Here is a 19,215-nt window from a genome sequence, read left to right as displayed (position 1 = left end):
CCTACGCCACCTTGAGATAATGGAGTGTGCCTCCAGGGTGAAGTCAAACCACTGTATGAGCAGCACCCACCGATGTGACCCCCCCCCCCAGGGCACAAGCCCGGGCAGTGTATCTGGAGATCCCAAGACAACAAGACCCCCCTCGTGTCCTTGCTGATAAAAGTCCATTGCCAGAAGGCGCCATCCAACCATCTGACTCACTCGTCCCCAGTATAGGGTGCCCTGCCTTTTCTTCTCCCGAAAAAAATATCCCACAAGGCAACCGATTTAGGATCAGTTTTCCTTCTCCTAGATGGGCTACCTTCCCAGTGGACAAGCCCCATCTGCCCCTCAGATATAACTGCAGTAACGAATAGGGACTGGGATGAAATGGGGCAGGCAGGGAGAAAGGGCTGCCATAATGCCATGTAACTATTTCGACCATTACTAAATATTTTGCTATTGTCAATTTAAAAACACTGCACACAAGTTTAAGTGGTGGAGGGCAAAGGAGGTTTATTGGAAGGACTGAGGGTAGCTCATCACTCTTCGACCAGGCTTGTACGAACACATCACATGGGAGTTTTGACCGACCTAGAAAACAAAACAAACCGGGATTTAGTTGCATGCCTTGACCCTATCGATCACAATGGGTTTTTATAATCAGGCAGCTGAATTTCAGAGCGCCAGAAAGTTTGGGGGAATGATCAGCACTGCACAATCTGGACCTGCAAAGTGGGGCTTGACTCCCCCAACTGGTGGCTGGAGTTGGAATTCCAAGCACATTTAAAGTCATTCATTTTTTCCTCCATCTTCTGAAAGATGGTTATACAGTATGTTCATTATTTGTTTCATATTTGTTTTTGTACTTTCTGTTTAAGTTTTTCTTTAGTGTTGTGTGTGTTTGTGTTGCAAAATAAAATAATTTATTGATAATAAATAAAGTCAGACAGACAAACAAAACAATGTAATAAAAATAATTAATAACAGCAGCAGCACAGTATATCCAACAGTAAAGGAACCTTCTACATCCTTTTAAATGTGCTTTTGTGTGTGGGGGGTGTGTGTCATTGGTTTGTTTCGGTTCTTGTTTTATTATGTCTTTTGTGTTCCCATTTTGCATGTTTATATTGTGAACCACCCTGTGATGTTCCAGTGATGGGCAGTATATTATTATGTTGCTGAATTCCTTCAAAACCATTAGGAAAACCAAATTTCACACTGTATCGTGGAGAGGGAGTCCTGTGTGTCTGTATCTGTTGCAGATTAAGATAAAATCCTACCAAACAGCATTGGGTCCTCCAAGCCTTTGACAAGATACAATTTACAAGTTGTTGTTTTTCGACAAATACTGAACACCACATATTTTACTCCAAAGCAAAAGTTGCATAGGGGGCAACTGAGGTTCTGAGCGTGTTTGAACGCAAAGGTTTTTCCTTATGCCCAGGGAATATTTTCTAGTGAACTGCAATAATTCAAAGCCAGTTGCTAGGTCGTTTAAACTCATCCTAAGTGAAGAGACGCGGGTGGCGCTGTGGGTTAAAGCCTCAGTGCCTAGGGCTTGCCGATCGAAAGGTCGGCGGTTCGAATCCCCGCGGCGGGGTGCGCTCCCGCTGTTCGGTCCCAGCGCCTGACAACCAAGTAGTTCGAAAGCACCCCCGGGGGCAAGTAGATAAATAGGGACCGCTTACTAGCGGGAAGGTAAACGGCGTTTCCGTGTGCGGCTCTGGCTCGCCAGAGCAGCGATGTCACGCTGGCCACGTGACCCGGAAGTGTCTGTGGACAGCGCTGGCCCCTGGCCTCTTGAGTGAGATGGGCGCACAACCCTAGAGTCTGGCAAGACTGGCCCGTACGGGCAGGGGTACCTTTACCTTTAAGTGAAGAGAACCAACAGCCCACTTTCAATCTTTCAGCATGCCTATGGACCACCAAATATTGATCAGATAATTGCAGGCATGAGAATGCCCCAGGAAGATTCTTAAAAAGGCTTTGTTTAAGGCTAGGTGGATAGAAAGGGAAGACCTGCCAAAATCCTGGCCAGGAAAGCAGACTGAAACTAAAATGTTATAACCCGTAATTGATGATGGGTTCAATGGACCAGAGTATGGGAGTTGGGATTTAAAAAGCATCCTTTCCCTGCATGTTCCAAAGAGCCTACTCCACGTTAACTCGGAGCAAGGCTTTTAATTTGGCGGCCCATTCTATGAAACAGCATTCCTGTTGAGATATGTTCTCTGGAGGACAACTGAAGACATTTTTGTTCCCAAGGGCTTTTCCCAGCTGGGTGGATAGGTCTCTGCCATGAGTGTTGTAGTGGATTTTATCCAATGTTACTCCTATTCAGAGACTCCTTAATTTCAGTGGTTCTTGCAACTCAGACGGATGCAACCACTGGGTTGTAGTCAAAGAAGCATCAACACAAACACTGAGGTCCAGCTCTGGGAGCCTTCTGGTGGTTCCCCCACTGCGAGAAGTGGGAACCAGGCAGAGGGCCTTCTTGGTGGTGGTGCCTGCCCTCTGGAACGCCCTCCCATCAGATGTCAAGGGAATAAACAACTACCTGACTTTTAGAAGACATCTGAAGGCAGCCCTGTTTAGGGAAGATTTTAATGTTTGAAGTTTTATTCTGTTTTTAAAGATCTGCTGAGAGCCGCTCAGAGTGGCTGGGGAAACCCAGCCAGATGGACGGGGTATAAATAATAAACTATTATTAATTTCTCCGTGCACAATGCAACATTCTCCTCCTGTCCTCCCCGTGGATTTTACATGTATCTGCTGCTTTCGCTCCCACCAGTCTTGCCTTCAGCTGCTTTTATTGTATTTTGTGCACTGCTTTTTTCAAACACCTGGGGAAGGAGATTAAACGATAATCTGGAAGATGTCAGGGTTGAGCAAGGCTGAACTGCGCACTGCTCGAGAGGGGATGGGTAATTAGAAGAAGACTCACTTGGCTACAGCTCAGCGCAACCGCCGGGCCTCGCGTTCAGACTCCAACAGCGTGAGCACATCCCCTTCCCGGACCGGGCCTTTCACGTTGCGGATAATCGAACGGCTGGTGTCATCCATGAATTCCACACGGACCTACGAAGGAGACAGTGAGGCATTAGCAGGATGAAATGGAACCAAGGCAGAGGAGCTGGGTTGCAACAACAGGCAGCCAAAAACTGAACCTGTTTTGAAAGCAAGGCTTCAAATATTTATGGCAGGGTTCCCCTGACGATGCACAGAATACATTTTCCTTTCTATTGCAGGACTACATCATCCTCATTAGAGAGCTACCCAGCCCTGTCGTGAATGTCTCCTGCAAAAGATCCTAGTGTTGCTAAGTTTATTGCATTTTTTACATTGCTTAATTGTCATTATTTATTTTAATTTATACACTGCACTTCATCCAAGGAGCAAGGTGTTAGGAGCTGTTTAGTATTTGCGGGCACCACACTAACCATTCTGCAAGTGAGGGCAACCTATTTTCGTAACGACTCCTCACATTTGAAGGGGGGGGGGTTATTGGCTTTCTTTTGTTCATTTCTAAATGATTTTTTTTATTTTTATAATAATAATAATAATAATAATAATAATAATAATAATTTCTTATTTATACCCCGCCTATCTGGCTGGGTTTCCCCAGCCACTCTGGGCGGCTTCCAAAAGAATATTAAAATACTGTGATACATCAAAGGTTACATTTAGGTTGTGAACTGCCCTGAGATCTACAAATGAAGATCTCAGGGCAATATACACACATTTATTAAATAATAATAATAACAATAAGTAGTCACAGGGAGGTTTACAAACCTACTCAGATGCTTCTAGGAAAGTAAAGGTGGCATTAATCGGTTTAGGGAAGCTTTTTATGTTTGATGTCTTATTGTGTTTTTAATACCCTCCAGAGTGTCTGGGGAAACCCAGCCAGATGGACGGAGTAGAAATAACAATTTTTTATTATTAGCATTTTGAGTAGGGCTGCAAACTTTTTTCTCGATTGGACTTTACAGGGGAGGGCTCCCAAGTTTTCTGATGCCCTGACCCACGAAATTGGATGGCGAGGTAGTGTGTGTCTTTGTGTGTCTGGTGGCGTCAGCTTGAAGAGGCCCGGGGTCAGGCACCGAGATGAGAGGAGGCAGAAGGGGGTGGTTAGCGTCTGAGGGCGTGCAGAGTGCAACCCCCCTGAGGATCATCTAGTCCAACCCTCTGGTGGGGTCGCCGAGCCCCCTCCTTTGCCTTGAAGAAGCCCAGACTCAGGCACGAGACGAGAGGAGGAAGGGGGTGGTTAACCTCTGAGTGTGTGCAGAGTGCAAATCCCCCTGAGGATCATCTAGTCCAACCCTCTGGTGGCGTCGTCGAGGCCCCTCCTTCGCCTTGAAGAAGCCCAGACTCAGGCACCGAGACGAGAGGAGGAGGAAGGGGTGGTTAGCCTCTGAGGGCGTGCAGAGTGCAAATCCCCCCCCCCAGATCATCTAGTCCAAGCCTCTGGTGGCGTCGCCGAGGCCCCTCCTTTGCCTTGAAGAGGCCCAGACTCAGGCAATGAGACGAGAGGTGAGGAAGGGGTGGTTAGCCTCTGAGGGCGTGCAGAGTGCAAATCCCCCCCCCCGAGGATCATCTAGTCCAACCCTCTGGTGGCGTCGCCGAGCCCCCTCCTTCGCCTTGAAGAGGCCCAGACTCAGGCACCGAGACGAGAGGAGGAGGAAGGGGGTGGTTAGCCTCTGAGAGTGTGCAGAGTGCAAATCCCCCCACCAGATCATCTAGTCCAAGCCTCTGGTGGGGTCGCCGAGCCCCCTCCTTCGCCTTGAAGAGGCCCAGACTCAGGCACCGAGACGAGAGGAGGAGGAAAGGGGTGGTTAGCCTCTGAGGGCGTGCAGAGTGCAAATCCCCCCCCCCCGAGGATCATCTAAAGCCCAGACTCAGGCACCGAGACGAGAGGAGGAAGAAAGGGGTGGTTAGCTTCTGAGGGCGTGCAGAGTGCAAATCCCCCCCCAGATCATCTAGTCCAACCCTCTGGTGGGGTCGCCGAGGCCCCTCCTTCGCCTTGAAGAGGCCCAGACTCAGGCACCGGGACGAGAGGAGGAGGAAGGGGTGGTTAGCCTCTGAGGGCATGCAGAGTGCAACCCCCCCCCCCGAGGATCATCTAAAGCCCAGACTCAGGCACCGAGACGAGAGGAGGAAGAAAGGGGTGGTTAGCCTCTGAGGGCGTGCAGAGTGCAAATCCCCCCCCCCCGAGGATCATCTAAAGCCCAGACTCAGGCACCGAGACGAGAGGAGGAGGAAGGGGTGGTTAGCCTCTGAGGGCGTGCAGAGTGCAAATCCCCCCCCCCCGAGGATCATCTAGTCCAAGCCTCTGGTGGCGTCGCCGAGGCCCCTCCTTCGCCTTGAAGAAGCCCAGACTCAGGCACTGAGACAAGAGGAGGAGGAGGAAGGGGGTGGTTAGCCTCTGAGGGCATGCAGAGTGCAAATCCCTCCCACCCGAGGATCATCTAGTCCAAGCCTCTGGTGGGGTCGCCGAGCCCCCCCCCCTTCGCCTTGAAGAGGCCCAGACTCAGACACCGAGACGAGAGGAGGAAGAAGGGGTGCTTAACCTCTGAGAGTGTGTAGAGTGCAAATAGCCCCGCGAGGATCATCTAGTCCAACCCCCTGAGTGAGCTTGAACCACTCAAGAGGCCCAGACTCGGGCACCGAGACGAGAGGAGGAGGAAGGGGGTGGTTAGCCTCTGAGGGCGTACAGAGTGCAAATCCCCCCGAGGATCATCTAGTCCAACCCTCTGGTGGCGTCGCCGAGCCCCCTCCTTTGCCTTGAAGAAGCCCAGACTCAGGCACCGAGACGAGAGGAGGAGGAAGGGGGTGGTTAGCCTCTGAGGGCGTGCAGAGTGCATATCCCCCCGGAAGTGGAGGAGCAGGATGGGGGGAGGCCTTGTTCCTGCCTCCCACCTCTCCCCCGGGCTTACCTGGGTGCACTGGCCCTGCGAGCCTGTCCGGCCCAGCACTTTGGTGACTCGGGCCAGCTTGATGGGCTGCACGCGGCTCGTGTCCATGGCGGAAGGCAGCAGGCGGAAAGGGTCACGTGGCCGGGGCCGGGCCTTTATATACCCTCGGAGGGGGAAGAGGCCACGCCTACCAGCTCCGGGAAGGGGTGTGTGACGTGAAGACTTCAACTCCCGTCAGCCTCCGCCGGCGCTGTCAGCGCTCGTGGATGGCGGGAGTTGTAGTCCAAAGGGGGGCTGCTTCCCAGCATGCACAGCGAGGTCCGTCAGGTCAACCGTCGCTTCCCGGCATGCCCCGCGCTGAGGGGTTTCTGTTGAATTTGTGAAATTTACTCAATGTATCAGTAAATAAATCACACGTTGTCTTTGTTTAGAGTTCACTTTTTAACTTTATTAATAAATTATCCTCTATTGGGTTTCATTTATTTCCACAAATACACACACACACACACACACACACACACGAGTCCCTCACGTCCTTCTTCCCAGCATGCTTTGCTACACGCTTCTCACTAAAAAAGTACAGTCTCCTGTTTCCTATAACTTTATTTTTCTCTAGACGGATTTGGATTCTTCCATTTAGACTTAATGGAGAGAGAGAAGGAGGGAGAAAGAGAGAGAGAGAGAGACAGCAGGCCTCTCCTCACAGCATTTCCCTCACCATTCCCAGGGTGCACTGCGCGACCCTCTTCCTGCCGCAAGGGCCTCCCTTCCTCCCGGCGTGCCACGCGGCACTACACATAACGACGGAAGCCCCGAAGAGACTTTCCGAATCGTCGTTTTCCCGAGGTGCACCGCGGCTCCTGTGCCCTTGACAACACAGGCCAAAATGGCGTCGGCCACCCGCCTCATCCAGAAGATCCGCAACTTTGCGGCCGGGGTAAGAACCGAACCGGGCTGGGAACCGGCAGGCAGACTCTAACGCTGGCATAGGCAAACACCGCCCCTCCAGATGTTTGGGACTACAATTCCCATCATCCCTGACCACTGGTCCTGTTAGCTAGGGATCATGGGAGTTGTAGTCCCGAAACAGCTGGAGGGCCAGGTTTGCCTATGCCTTCTCTAAAGCAGCCTTTGTCAACCTGTGGGTCCCCAGATGTTGTTGGACTACAACTCCCATCATCCCTAGCTAGCAAGGCCAGAGCTCAGGGGTGATGGGAGTTGTAGTCCAACAACATCTGGGGACCTACAAGTTGAGAACTCCTGCTCTAAAGCAGTGTTCCCCAACCTTGGGCCTCCAGCTGTTTTTGGACTACCATTCCCATCATCCTTGACCACTGGTCTTGCTAGCAAGAGATGATGGGAGTTGTAGTCCAAAAACAGCTGGAGGCCCAAGGTTGGGGAACACTGCTCTAAAGGATCCCCGTGGCAACGGAGGCAGGAAATTCTGCCAGGTGGATTTAGGTTTCCCCCCCTGCATGTATTCCTATCCGAAAGCCTAGCCCCGTCCTCTTTCATGGGCGTTGTAGTCCTGCTCCTGGATTAAAATTTAGAGACCCCCCTACATTTTTTTTAAAGGTAGTTAAATGGCAATGTAATCAATTCATCAAACTTAGTTCCATTTAAAGCATATGGCTTCTTCCCCAAAACAATAAGGTACCCCTGCCCGTACGGGCCAGTCTTGACAGACTCTAGGGTTGTGCGCCCATCTCACTCTAGAGGCCGGGGGCCAGCGCTGTCCAGAGACACTTCCGGGTCACGTGGCCAGCGTGACATCGCTGCTCTGGCAAGCCAGAGCCGCACACGGAAACGCTGTTTACCTTCCCGCTAGTAAGCGGTCCCTATTTATCTACTTGCACCTGAGAGTGCTTTCGAACTGCTAGGTTGGCAGGCGCTGGGACCGAACAACAGGAGCGCACCCCGCCGCGGGGATTCGAACCGCCGACCTTTCGATCGGCAAGCCCTAGGCGCTGAGGCTTTAACCCACAGCGCCACCCGCATCCCCCCCAAAACAATAGGATCCCCAAATCCCCCCCCATTTTTTGGGGGGGGGACCCCAAAACAATAGGATCTCCCCAAAAACTAGAATTTCCAAACCCTCAAAACTACAGTTCCCAGGAGTGGGAAGGGAGGGGAGAATCATGTGCTTTAAATGGGACTAAGTTTAGTTGTTTTAACTGAAATTCAAAGCCACATACTTTAAATATGCTTTAGATGCATGTTGTGGCTGTGACTTTTCATTCATCGCCTTGCTCGCAATGAAACCTAAAGCAGGCCCATTGAAATACATTTATTTATTCATTCATTCATTCTTTTCAAGTTTATGCATTTCAATAATTTTACAATCATTTTGACATTTCAAAACTTGACTTCCTTCCCCATCTTTCTGCGGTTCCTTAAATTTGTTTTTAATATCTCCTGCATATCCAAATTAACTTAATTTGCTCATTTATTCATCTTCTTTAAATTTATACTCTTATAAGACTGCAGGTTATTACAATCATCCTGACATTGTTTTTATCTACTGTATTTATAATTTATCTGTACAGTGGTACCTCGGGTTACATACGCTTCAGGTTACATACGCTTCAGGTTACAGACTCCGCTAACCCAGAAATATTGCCGCGGGTTAAGAACTTTGCTTCAGGATGAGAACAGAAATCGTGCAGCAGCGGCGCAGCGGCAGCAGGAGGCCGCATTAGCTAAAGTGGTGCTTCAGGTTAAGAACAGTTTCAGGTTAAGAACAGACCTCCAGAACGAATTAGGTACTTAACCTGAGGTACCAGTGTAAATATTCAATAAACCATTTCCATTCTTTTATTTAAAAAAAATGTTATCTGGTAAGTTTCGCCAGTTCTGCATATTTCGTAAATTTTTATATCCATTCTTCCTTTGCTGGGACTTTCCATTTTGGGGGCAAGTAATAGAATTTCTGCTCATTACAGTGAGCATCTCAGAAACCAAATGTTTCGGTTTTCGAAAGTCAAATACCCAGAAGTAATTGCTCCCATTTTTGAACACTTTTCGGAAGTCAGACGGTCCTCCGGAACGGATTACGTTCGAAAACTGAGGTACCACTGTATTAACCAGGTTTCAGATTGATGCTAAGTGACAGGTATTCTTCTTGCCAGTTCTTGTTGCAGTTTACCGTATTTTCCGCCCTATAGGACGCACTTTTCCCCCTCCAAAAATGAAGGGGAAATGTGTGTGCGTCCTATGGGGCGAATGCAGGCTTTCGCTGAAGCCTGGAGAGCGAGAGGGGTCGGTGCGCACCGACCCCTCTCGCTCTCCAGGCTTAGGAGAGCCCCAGCGCCAGCCCCACAAGGTCGGGGGACAGAGGGAGGCGGAACGCCGCCATCCCGCTGTCTCCCGAAGTGGTTTGGACGCTGACGGCGGGGATACCCCGCCGCCAGCTCCGGGGACAGTGGGGAGGCGCAGCGCGTCTTCCCGCTGTCCCTGTACCTGATCTGAAGGTGGGCGGCGGGGAGAAGAGCGCTTCTCCCCGCTCCCGGCCCCACAAGCGCCTGGGGGGGAAATATTTTTTTTTTCTTTATTCCCTCCACAAAAAACATGGTGCGTCCTATGGGCCGGTGCGTCCTATGGGGCAAAAAATACGTTATCTTTTAAGAAAAAACAGGCTTCCTGCCCTCCAGGTGGCACACTTGACTTGAGCCTTGCCCATCTTTAATCTTTCTCTCTCTTTTTTTAACAGCGAGATCTCCAAGCGAAACTTCAGCTTCGTTACACAGAGATTGCCAAGAGGTAAGGGGGGGGCGGGTGTCAAGTGTGGGAGGGGTTCCTTCGCTGCCTTACCCCTGGAAGGGAACCAAAGCCCTGGGTTCAGATCTCAGCCGCAGGCCTCTCCCCCCCCCCCCAATGAAACAAGTTTTGAACTGCACACATGATGGACTTTCAGGAGAAAGTCAGAGCTGGGACAGCTCAGTCAGCAGAGCACGAGACTTTCCATCTCAAAGTCATGGGTTCGAGCCCAACGGCGGGCAAAAAGATTCTTCCGTTGCAGAGGGTTGGACTACAAAATGACCTTTGTGCTCCCTTCCAACTCTACAATTCTATGAAATGCTAAAACGTTTCTGTTTGCCCAGACATTTGAAAGACACTGTTCCCAATAGCCCTGAGATAATGGTTTTTTTAAAAAAAAACCTAGCATGTTTTATTAGAGGGACGCGGGTGGCACTGTGGGTTAAACCACAGAGCCTAGGACTTGCCGATCAGAAGGTCGGCGGTTCGAATCCCTGCGATGGGGTGAGCTCCCGTTGCTCAGTCCCTGCTTCTGCCAACCTAACAGTTCAAAAGCACAAAACGTGCAAGTAGATAAATAGGTACCGCTCCGGCGGGAAGGTAAACGGCGTTTCCGTGCGCTGCTCTGGTTCGCCAGAAGCGGCTTAGTCATGCTGGCCACATGACTCGGAAGCTGTACGCCGGCTCCCTTGGCCAATAAAGCAAGATGAGCGCTGCAACCCCAGAGTCGGCCACGACTGGACCTAATGGTCAGGGGTCCCTTTAACATGTTTTATTACTGCTGTCTGGGGCTCCTTCATGTGGAAGGGTGGGATATAAATCAAATAATGGAGAAGAAATTTAGAGTATTGAGTAAATTTATTGATAACAAATATTTAGTACATTATATCCCACCTTTCCTGGAAGGGCTCAAGGTCATGTAGGTGGTTTTCCTCCTCATTCTATCCTCACAGCAACCCAGTGAAGTAGGCCAGCCTGAGAGTGAGTGAACAACCCAATGAGCTTCCAGGCTGGGGGGGAGGATTCGCACCCTCCACCTGTGAGTTCCATTATTACTGTGAATAAAGGCTCTAAAGGTAAAGGTAAAGGTACCCCTGCCCGTACGGGCCAGTCTTGACAGACTCTAGGGTTGTGCGCCCATCTCACTCAAGGAGGCCGGGGGCCAGCGCTGTCCGAAGACACTTCCGGGTCACGTGGCCAGCGTGACATCGCTGCTCTGGCGAGCCAGAGCCGCACACGGAAACGCCGTTTACCTTCCCGCTAGTAAGCGGTCCCTATTTATCTACTTGCACCCGAGAGTGCTTTCGAACTGCTAGGTTGGCAGGCGCTGGGACCGAGCAACGGGAGCGCACCCCGCCACGGGGATTCGAACCGCCGACCATGCGATCGGCAAGCCCTAGGCGCTGAGGCTTTAACCCACAGTGCCACCCGCGTCCCTGAATAAAGGCTCTACCTCGTCTTAAAACAAGCCCAACATTTGCATATGCCGATGGTGCTTGAGTGGTCATGTGCCTCAATATCTGTGTAAGAGATAAAATCATGCCATATTACGGGGAATAATGTCATTTGAGCTCAGCCCTTTAGATACTTTCAATTTATGGGAGATCAATCCTGTTGTTTGCTAATGACTGGTCAGATAACTGAACCAAACCTCTTAGATTTCCCCCTTCCATTGTTTGACCTTCTTAAACGTCTTGTTCTTTAGGACTCAGCCACCTCCACACCTCCCTGTCGGCCCCAGCCATAAATTTGCAAACAATTACTACTGCACCCGTGACGGACGCCGGGAGACTTTCCCTCCCATTGTCCTTGTATCAGCTCAGAAAAGGTTGGCTCCAGGGCAGCAGCATGCCAGGTAGGTTTTGTGTTCCTTTTGGTCTACACCCACTTCAGCCTAGCAATCTTGGAAGCTAAATGGGGCCAAGTCCAGCTGTTATTTAAGAGCCCTACTGGACTGGAGCAGCCAAGGTAAAACTGTAGACAGACAGCTGGCACAGCTTCATCTTGATGGCTGGTCAGCTTGGGATATATCAAATTTAATGAAGTATTTTGGTTGAAAACTCTGCAGACTTCAGTTCCTATCTTGTGCCTGTCTGGCAAGACATGAATTGTTGGTTTTTGACCACGTTTTAAATTTCCCACATTCAGCAACAGAGTAAGTAAAGGTAAAGGGACCCCTGACCATTAGGTCCAGTCGTGACCGACTCTGGGGTTGCAGCGCTCATCTCGCTTTATTGGCCGAGGGAGCCGGCATACAGCTTCCGGGTCATGTGGCCAGCATGACTAAGCCGCTTCTGGCGAACCAGAGCAGCGCACGGAAACGCCGTTTACCTTCCCGCCGGAGCGGTACCTATTTATCTACTTGCACTTTGACGTGCTCAGTGGCGTAGCGTGGGTTGTCAGCACCCGGGGCAAGGCAAGTAATTTGCGCCCCCCCCCCACCCTGCTGCACTCTCCCTCCCCCAGATAGGCCCTCGCTCTCTCTCCGCACCGCACCGCACGCCTGGCACCCTCCCCTCCACAGTGGGTGGCGACCCAGCGGTTCGGATCGGATTCGCACACCCAGCACTGCAGTGAGAGTGAGTGAGTGAGCCAGGTAGGGGCAGAGAGCTGCGAGTGCGAGCGTCCCCCCGCAGATGTTACCCCTGGTGCGGCCGGCCCCCCCTGCACCCCCCACGCTACGCCACTGGACATGCTTTCGAACTGCTAGGTTGGCAGGAGCAGGGACCGCGCAACGGGAGCTCACCCCGTCGTGAGGATTCGAACCGCCGACCTTCTGATCGGCAAATCCTAGGCTCTGTGGTTTAACCCACAGCGCCACCCGCATCCCTAGTAACAGACTAGAAACATTTAAATTAATGGGCGTTACTAATTTTGGGACTCTCCTTCCTTGGAGTTTTTTAAGCGGAGGTTTGGAATTGTTTACGTGCAATTCCTGCATTGCAGGGGGTTGGATTGGATGACCTTTGAGGGATCCTTCTAACCGTACAAATCTGTGATTCTACTGTATGGTTCTAATACAAAAACAAAACAAAAAAACAAGCAGTTAAAACTATACAATAAAATATCAACTAAAATGCCTGCGGTAATAAAGAAAAGGTGTGTAGCAGGCACCAGACATTTAGGAGGGCCTGTCAACTGGAAGGAAGTTCCATAAAACTGTACCCACAATCCTAAACATACAGCTCCTGGTGGATCTGAGCCATGGGGAACCATTCAGAGTGACTCCTCTGACAGGATCTAGGAGTCTTGGTTGACCACAAACTTGACATGAGCCAACAGTGTGACGCGGCAGCTAAAAAAGCCAATGCAATTCTGGGCTGCATCAATAGGAGTATAGCATCTAGATCAAGGGAGGTAATAGTGCCACTGTATTCTGCTCTGGTCAGACCTCACCTGGAGTACTGTGTCCAGTTCTGGGCACCACAGTTCAAGAAGGACACTGACAAACTGGAACGTGTCCAGAGGAGGGCAACCAAAATGGTCAAAGGCCTGGAAACGATGCCTTATGAGGAACGGCTAAGGGAGCTGGGCATGTTTAGCCTGGAGAAGAGGAGGTTAAGGGGGGATATGATAGCCATGTTCAAATATAGAAAAGGATGTCACATAGAGGAGGGAGAAAGGTTGTTTTCTGCTGCTCCAGAGAAGCGGACACGGAGTAATGGATCCAAACTACAAGAAAGAAGATTCCACCTAAACATTAGGAAGAACTTCCTGACAGTAAGAGCTGTTTGACAGTGGAATTTGCTGCCAAGGAGTGTGGTGGAGTCTCCTTCTTTGGAGGTCTTTAAGCAGAGGCTTGACAACCATATGTCAGGAGTGCTCTGATGGTGTTTCCTGCTTGGCAGGGGGTTGGACTCGATGGCCCTTGTGGTCTCTTCCAACTCTTCTATGATTCTAACCTGTGACCAGGCAGGGGGTATAAGGGATTTGCTCCTTGAGGGATCTGGCACCCAAATTATTCTGAGCCTTTTAAATTAATACGAACACCCTGAACCTGTAAGTATGACAGAGAGAGAAATGTGTCTTTTTCCACTTCATGTATAACTTTGTGAATCTCTAGTCATCCTCATCCTTTTGTTTTCCTGCTCTCTCCCAAACTGGAAAACTCCAGATGGAAAGAGCTCTAACCTTTAATATTTTTCTTCAGATCTTTATACCATACAGTATCTGCCCTCTGAGTGGACTTGGCTTAAAAGCCTCAGTATTCCTTTGATCCAGCAGTGCTAATATTTGCTCTGCTTAAATTTCATTTTAACCTGTATTTTAAATTGGTTTTATTTCCTATTATGTTTTTATTGTAATTTTACTGGTGTTAGCTGCCTTGAGCCCTGCTCTGGCCAGGGAGGGCGGGGTATAAATAAAATTTGTTGTTGTTGTTGTTGTTGTTGTTGATCTTTCCACCAAAGCTGGCAGCCTTATTGATTAAACTTAACATTCTGTATTCAAAACTGTTGGGTAATTAAACTCGACCTCTTTCCAATAAATCTCTTCGGATAGATTTATTGGTTTATGGCGTCCAGCACACTCCCTCTGCGCGGGCCTCTGTAGGTCGTAAAATCATCAGCAGAATTACGCAGCGTGCGTGTGATAAGGGAAGAACGCCAAAGCGTCAGCTTCTGTTCCTTAAAGTTCTTTATTGCTCCAAAAACATATTTACAAAGATCAGAACCCATCTGAATGCAACTGCATTTTCTCTGCTCCCTTCTCCGGAGCTGCGCAGTTCAACAACTGCTTTCGGTTCCACTGAACACAGACAAATTTCAGTCTTATTTTTCATTTGTTTTTCAGGGGTCCCCCCTACATTCTTGTACCCTTTGAGGATTTGGAAATGTAACCGTCTTCTGTTTCTCTTCCCCTCCAGCTCAGAATCTTCTATCGCACCAATGGAGAGAAAGGCAGTGAAACCTGGCCCTGCGCCACGGAAATGGGAACTTTCGAAAGATGAGCCCTATTTGTGAGCTGCCAGGCAGATGGGGAGGAGAGCAGGAAATGGTGCAAAACTCCGCGAAAATATTTTCGTGTGTGGACGTTATTTCTGACCATTCACATTGTTCTGATTGGTACCTGACTGATTAAACTCAATCCCTAACGTCATCTGAATCTCTTGCTATTGGTTTTGTTGTTGTTGTTTAGTCGTTTAGTTGTGTGCGACTCTTTGTGACCCCCTGGACCAGAGCATGCCAGGCACTCCTGTCTCCCACTGCCTCCCGCAGTTTGGTCAGACTCATGCTGGTAGCTTCGAGAACACTGTCCCACCATCTCGTCCTCTGTCGTCCCCTTCTCCTTGTGCCCTCCATCTTTCCCAACATCAGGGTCTTCTCCAGGGAGTCTTCTCTTCTCATGAGGGGGCCAAAGTCTTGGAGCCTCAGCTTCAGGATCTGTCCTTCCAGTGAGCACTCAGGGCTGATTTCCTTCAGAATGGAGAGGTTTGATCTTCTTGCAGTCCATGGGACTCTCAAGAGTCTCCTCCAGCACCAGAATTCAAAAGCATGAATTCTTCGACGATCAGCCTTCTTTATGGTCCAGCTCTCACTTCCATACATCACTACTGGGAAGGATTATGCTTATTGAAAGGTAAAAGGTGAAGGACCCCTGGACAGTTGACTATGGAAAACCATAGCTTTTACTATACGGACCTTTGTTGGCAAGGTGATGTCTCTGCTTTTTGAGATTCTGTCTAGGTTTGTCATTGCTTTTCTCCCAAGAAGCAGGCGTCTTTTAATTTCGTGGCTGCTGTCACCATCTGCAGTGATCATGGAGCCCAAGAAAATAAAATCTCTCACTGCCTCCATTTCTCCCCCTTCCATTTGCCACGAGGTGATGGGACCAGTGGCCATGATCTTCGTTTTCTTTTTTGTTGAGCTTCAGACCCAACTATTGGTTGTGTGTGTGTGTGTGTGTGTGTGTGTGTGTGTGTGTGTATATATATATATATATATATATATATATATATAAAAAAAACATTGTTGGAAAGTTAAAATAACATTCCAGTAAGAAATATAAAATAACCAAAAAGGAAAAAAATGCACCAAGTCTAAAGTCAAAGTCTAGTTTAAAGGGTTCCTAACATAAAATACATCCTCAAGAGACTACACGATGTTCCAAAAGAACTGACCTGATACAAAGAGAATACAAAACAAAGGTTGTGAATACCACCAAATTAAGCCATGTTTCACCGGGACCTGCCACCCCTATGAATGATTTGACGTATAAACATAATCTGAATCTCTTCCTGTTATAATCATTCACAGGGATTCACAGGCTCTGCCCCTCCATCAATTCTAAATGGAAGAATCCAAATACGTCTAGTGAAAAATAAAATGATAGGAAACAGGATCCTTGTTTGCGAGAAGAAGGGGCAGCAAAGCATGCTGGGAAGAAGGACGTGAGGGAAATGAAATCAAACCTAACAAAGGATAATTTATCAATAAAGCCAATAAGTGAAACCTAACGAAGGACAACTTCAGATTTATTTATTCAGTTATACATTGGAAAACGGGTAAATTTCAATTATAGGAAACAGGATCCTTGATTGTGAGAAGAATGGGCAGCAAAGCATGCTGGGAAGAAGGATGTGAGGGAAATGAAATCAATCCTAATAAAGCATAATTTATCAATAAAGCCAATAAGTGAAACTTAACAAAGGACACCTTCAGATTTATTTATTCAGTTATACATTGGAAAACGGGTAAATTTCAATTATAGGAAACAGGATCCTTGATTGTGAGAAGAATGGGCAGCAAAGCATGCTGGGAAGAAGGATGTGAGGGAAATGAAACCTAAGAAAGTATAATTTTATCAATAAAGGTAATATGTGAAACCGAACAAAAGGCACCTTGGGATTTATTTATTTGGTTATACACTGGAAAAAACGGTTAAATTTCAAATTAATACAAAACCCCACAGCAGGGCATGCTGGGAATCGACCGTTGGCCTGAGGGATCTGGCAGTGCATGCTGGGAACTAGACTGCAACGGCCACCGCTCAGCAGCCTGGACGGCGCCCACGGCGGAGGCTGGCGGGAGTCGCAGGGCCTTTTGAGGGTGGCCCCTTCCCCTCCGAGGGCAGAGAAAGGGCCGGCCCCATGGCCCTCCTGCCTCTGCCTCCGCCAGGGACACCAGCGCCTGCAGCCCGTCCAGCTGCACTCTGCACGCCCTCAGAGGCCGGAGAGGCTGGCAGGGGCAGGGCCCCCAGGTGAGCCCGGGAGAGAGAGGGGCCCCTGGGGGGATTTGCACTCTGCACGCCCTCAGAGGCTGGCAGGGGCAGGGCCCCCAGGTGAGCCTGGGAGAGAGAGAGGGGCCCCGGGGGGATTTGCACTCTGCACGCCCTCAGAGGCTTCGTAGTCTAAGCTGGGGGGTGAGGGGGTTTCTTCCCATTTGTGTGTGTGTGTGTATGTATGTATATGTATATGTTATGTACTCTTAACAGTATATATTTGGTTTTACACAATATGTATACATAACAATTATTCCATTCAATTAAAAACAAGATAAAAGGTTACCCAAACCTTCAGACCTCCCTCCCTGGGTTCTGATAGATAGATAGATAGATAGATAGATAGATAGATAGATAGATAGACAGCGTTCCTGCATCTTTCATTGTAATCTATCTAGTATATATCCACAATTTCCAAAGTTCACATTGCTTTGCAAGTGTTGGTTCTATACCTGCTGCTTTTTTTCAACTGCTTACTGTGGTCTCCCAAAAAGGTTACAAAATCATTCCAGTTCAGACAGGATTGATGGAAGTCAAAAATGTGAATAAGATGTAAAAGTATGTTTAATTACCGTTGAAAATGATATGTTAAAAAAAATAATTAAAAATTATATATATTAAAAAATATCATTCCAGTCCCTTGTAAAAATATGATCTTCCTGATTGCTGATCTTTCCTGCCAGCTTTGCCATTTCCACCTCCTCCATCCATTTGGTCTGCCCTTCTTCTCTGGTCAGTCCTTTGTCTTCTTTCCACCTCTGGGCTAGGAGCATCCATGCTGCTGTCACCACAGCCATAAACAGTCTTTTCTTATCTCTTTGTAGTTCAGCACCTGTCATTCCTAATAATAAAGCTTCTGGTTTTTTTAAACAAAAGTTATCTCAAACATTTTTTTCCATTTCATTATATATCATTTCCCAGAATTCTTTTACCACCCCACATAGAATCATAGAGTTGGAAGAGACCACAAGGGCCATCGAGTCCAACCCCCTGCCAAGCAGGAAACACCATCAGAGCACTCCTGACATATGGTTGTCAAGCCTCTGCTTAAAGACCTCCAAAGAAGGAGACTCCACCACACTCCTTGGCAGCAAATTCCACTGTCGAACAGCTCTTACTGTCAGGAAGTTCTTCCTAATGTTGAGGTGGAATCTTCTTTCTTGTAGTTTGGATCCATTGCTCCGTGTCCGCTTCTCTGGAGCAGCAGAAAACAACCTTTCTCCCTCCTCTAGGTGACATCCTTTTATATATTTGAACATGGCTATCATATCACCCCTTAACCTCCTCTTCTCCAGGCTAACCATGCCCAGCTCCCTTAGCCGTTCCTCATAAGGCATCGTTTCCAGGCCTTTGACCATTTTGGTTGCCCTCCTCTGGACACGTTCCAGTTTGTCAGTGTCCTTCTTGAACTGTGGTGCCCAGAACTGGACACAGTACTCCAGGTGAAGTCTGACCAGAGCAGAATACAGTGGCACTATTACTTCCCTTGATCTAGATGCTATACTCCTATTGATGCAGCCCAGAATTGCATTGGCTTTTTTAGCTGCCGCGTCACACTGTTGGCTCATGTCAAGTTGGTGGTCAACCAAGACTCCTAGATCCTTTTCACATGTACTGCTCTCAAGCCAGGTGTCACCCATCTTGTATTTGTGCCTCTCATTTTTGTTGCCCAAGTGCAATACTTTACATTTCTCCCTGTTAAAGTTCATCTTGTTTGTTTTGGCCCAGTTCTCTAATCTGTCAAGGTCGTTTTGAAGTGTGATCCTGTCCTCTGGGGTCCACCACATGTAATAAAATGTACCTTCCTTCTTCTTAGATTTCCAACACATGTTTCAACCTGTTCTGTACATTTTTGCTAGTTTACTGGCTGCCGGGTACCAACAATTCATCATTTTCATGTAATTTTCCTTCCACGTACAGCAAGCTGTAAATTTCTTCCATAACTATTCCCATTGTGAAAACTATAACCAAAATCTCTTGCCCGGCATATCATTACAGATATAACTTCTTCATTTTTAGTATACCATTCTAAAATCGATTTATACATTTTAGATAGTAATTTCACATTATTTCCCAAGAGATCTCTTTCGAATTTTGATATCTCCGTTTTAAGACATATTTCTTAATCCAGTTTGAAAACATCATTTAAGTGATAATACTGTAACCAATCTGTTAGTAAATCTCTGATATATTCAAACTTTTTCAAATTTAACTGATCTTCTGCTTCTGTTAACAGCTCTTTACAGGTTGCCTCCTCCGTCTGCCACGTCCCTCCTTGAGGTCTACGGAGTCCCAGAAGGTGTCGCTCTCTTTGGCATCGTGGTCTAAGCTCAGGGAGCTGTCT

The 19,215-nt window shown here is 48.3% G+C and overlaps 2 protein-coding genes and 2 long non-coding RNA genes across 4 annotated transcripts; 1 reads left to right on the top strand and 3 right to left on the bottom strand.

The window, feature by feature from the left end:
- Nucleotides 1-469: 469 nt before the first annotated feature.
- Nucleotides 470-6,147, bottom strand: RPS28 (ribosomal protein S28). Its single transcript, XM_083421302.1, has 3 exons — nt 5,919-6,147; nt 2,927-3,060; nt 470-573 (listed from the first exon to the last, which is right to left on the bottom strand). Exons 1-2 carry the CDS (start codon nt 6,003-6,005, stop codon nt 2,938-2,940), a joined length of 210 nt encoding a protein of 69 aa, XP_083277428.1. The 5' UTR covers nt 6,006-6,147; the 3' UTR covers nt 470-573; nt 2,927-2,937.
- A 538-nt stretch (nt 6,148-6,685) lies between these two features.
- NDUFA7 (NADH:ubiquinone oxidoreductase subunit A7) lies at nt 6,686-14,750 on the top strand. The gene is made up of 4 exons (XM_083422006.1): nt 6,686-6,834; nt 9,607-9,656; nt 11,359-11,508; nt 14,518-14,750. The coding sequence occupies exons 1-4, from the start codon at nt 6,784-6,786 to the stop codon at nt 14,612-14,614; spliced, it is 348 nt and encodes a 115-aa protein (XP_083278132.1). The 5' UTR covers nt 6,686-6,783; the 3' UTR covers nt 14,615-14,750.
- LOC310668677 lies at nt 10,052-11,352 on the bottom strand. Its single transcript, XR_014506785.1, has 2 exons — nt 11,107-11,352; nt 10,052-10,721 (listed from the first exon to the last, which is right to left on the bottom strand). It is a non-coding gene; the product is annotated as an uncharacterized lncRNA (long non-coding RNA).
- Nucleotides 13,660-14,525, bottom strand: LOC310668674. The gene is made up of 2 exons (XR_014506782.1): nt 14,408-14,525; nt 13,660-14,120 (listed from the first exon to the last, which is right to left on the bottom strand). It is a non-coding gene; the product is annotated as an uncharacterized lncRNA (long non-coding RNA).
- Nucleotides 14,751-19,215: the final 4,465 nt, after the last annotated feature.

The sequence above is a fragment of the Podarcis tiliguerta genome, assembly GCF_965153285.1.
Source record: "Podarcis tiliguerta genome assembly, chromosome: 18".
Taxonomy (NCBI): Eukaryota; Metazoa; Chordata; class Lepidosauria; order Squamata; family Lacertidae; genus Podarcis; species Podarcis tiliguerta.
The sequence above is the reverse complement of the archived record's forward strand: the minus strand, read 5'-3'. Positions and strand labels throughout refer to the sequence as shown.